This window comes from Dipodomys ordii, unplaced genomic scaffold (genome assembly GCF_000151885.1).
Source record: "Dipodomys ordii isolate 6190 unplaced genomic scaffold, Dord_2.0 Scaffold170, whole genome shotgun sequence".
Taxonomy (NCBI): Eukaryota; Metazoa; Chordata; class Mammalia; order Rodentia; family Heteromyidae; genus Dipodomys; species Dipodomys ordii.
Genome location: NW_012267386.1, coordinates 749,779 through 750,203, shown reverse-complemented (window position 1 = coordinate 750,203; position 425 = coordinate 749,779). Strand labels below are relative to the sequence as shown.

The window sequence follows — 425 nt, the reverse complement described above, 5'->3', positions numbered from 1 at the left end:
CCTGACAGCCACCCTCACGGAGCTCTCATCCGGGGCGCCCCACATGCTGGCAGCCGCGCCGGATCCCGGGGCCTCGCTCTCTCGCTCTCTCCCTCGCTCTCCGCAGGAAGACGCTGAGGCGCCCCGCCCGGGTGCGGGGCTGCGCGGCAGGGCGGCCGGCTCACCTCCGCCGTGCTCCAGCCATGTTGGGCGACTGAATGGAAAGGTGGGGGCGGCGGCGGCGGCGAGGCCGCGGCTGGAGCAGGTGATTGACGGGCGCGCGGGAGCCCGCCCCCTCTCCTCCCCCTCCCCTCTGCCACCCCGCACCGCCCTCGGGCTCGAGGGGCGGGGACGTGGCGACTGGAGCGCGCAGGCCGCGCCGGTGGCCTCCGGAGGCCGGCTGAGTGCGCCCTGCCCCCCTCCGGTGGGGACGCGGCCTCCAGGGT

The 425-nt window shown here is 77.4% G+C and overlaps 1 protein-coding gene across 1 annotated transcript in view; it reads right to left on the bottom strand.

Annotated features, from left to right (window-relative positions):
• Positions 1-169, bottom strand: part of Kif21a (kinesin family member 21A) — a 144,727-nt gene extending 144,558 nt beyond the window's left edge. Inside the window, exon 1 of the mRNA XM_013033483.1 lies at positions 2-169. Coding sequence (XP_012888937.1) covers positions 2-45 — 44 coding nt within the window. The 5' untranslated portion in view covers positions 46-169. The remainder of the gene's footprint in view (position 1) is intronic.
• Positions 170-425: the final 256 nt, after the last annotated feature.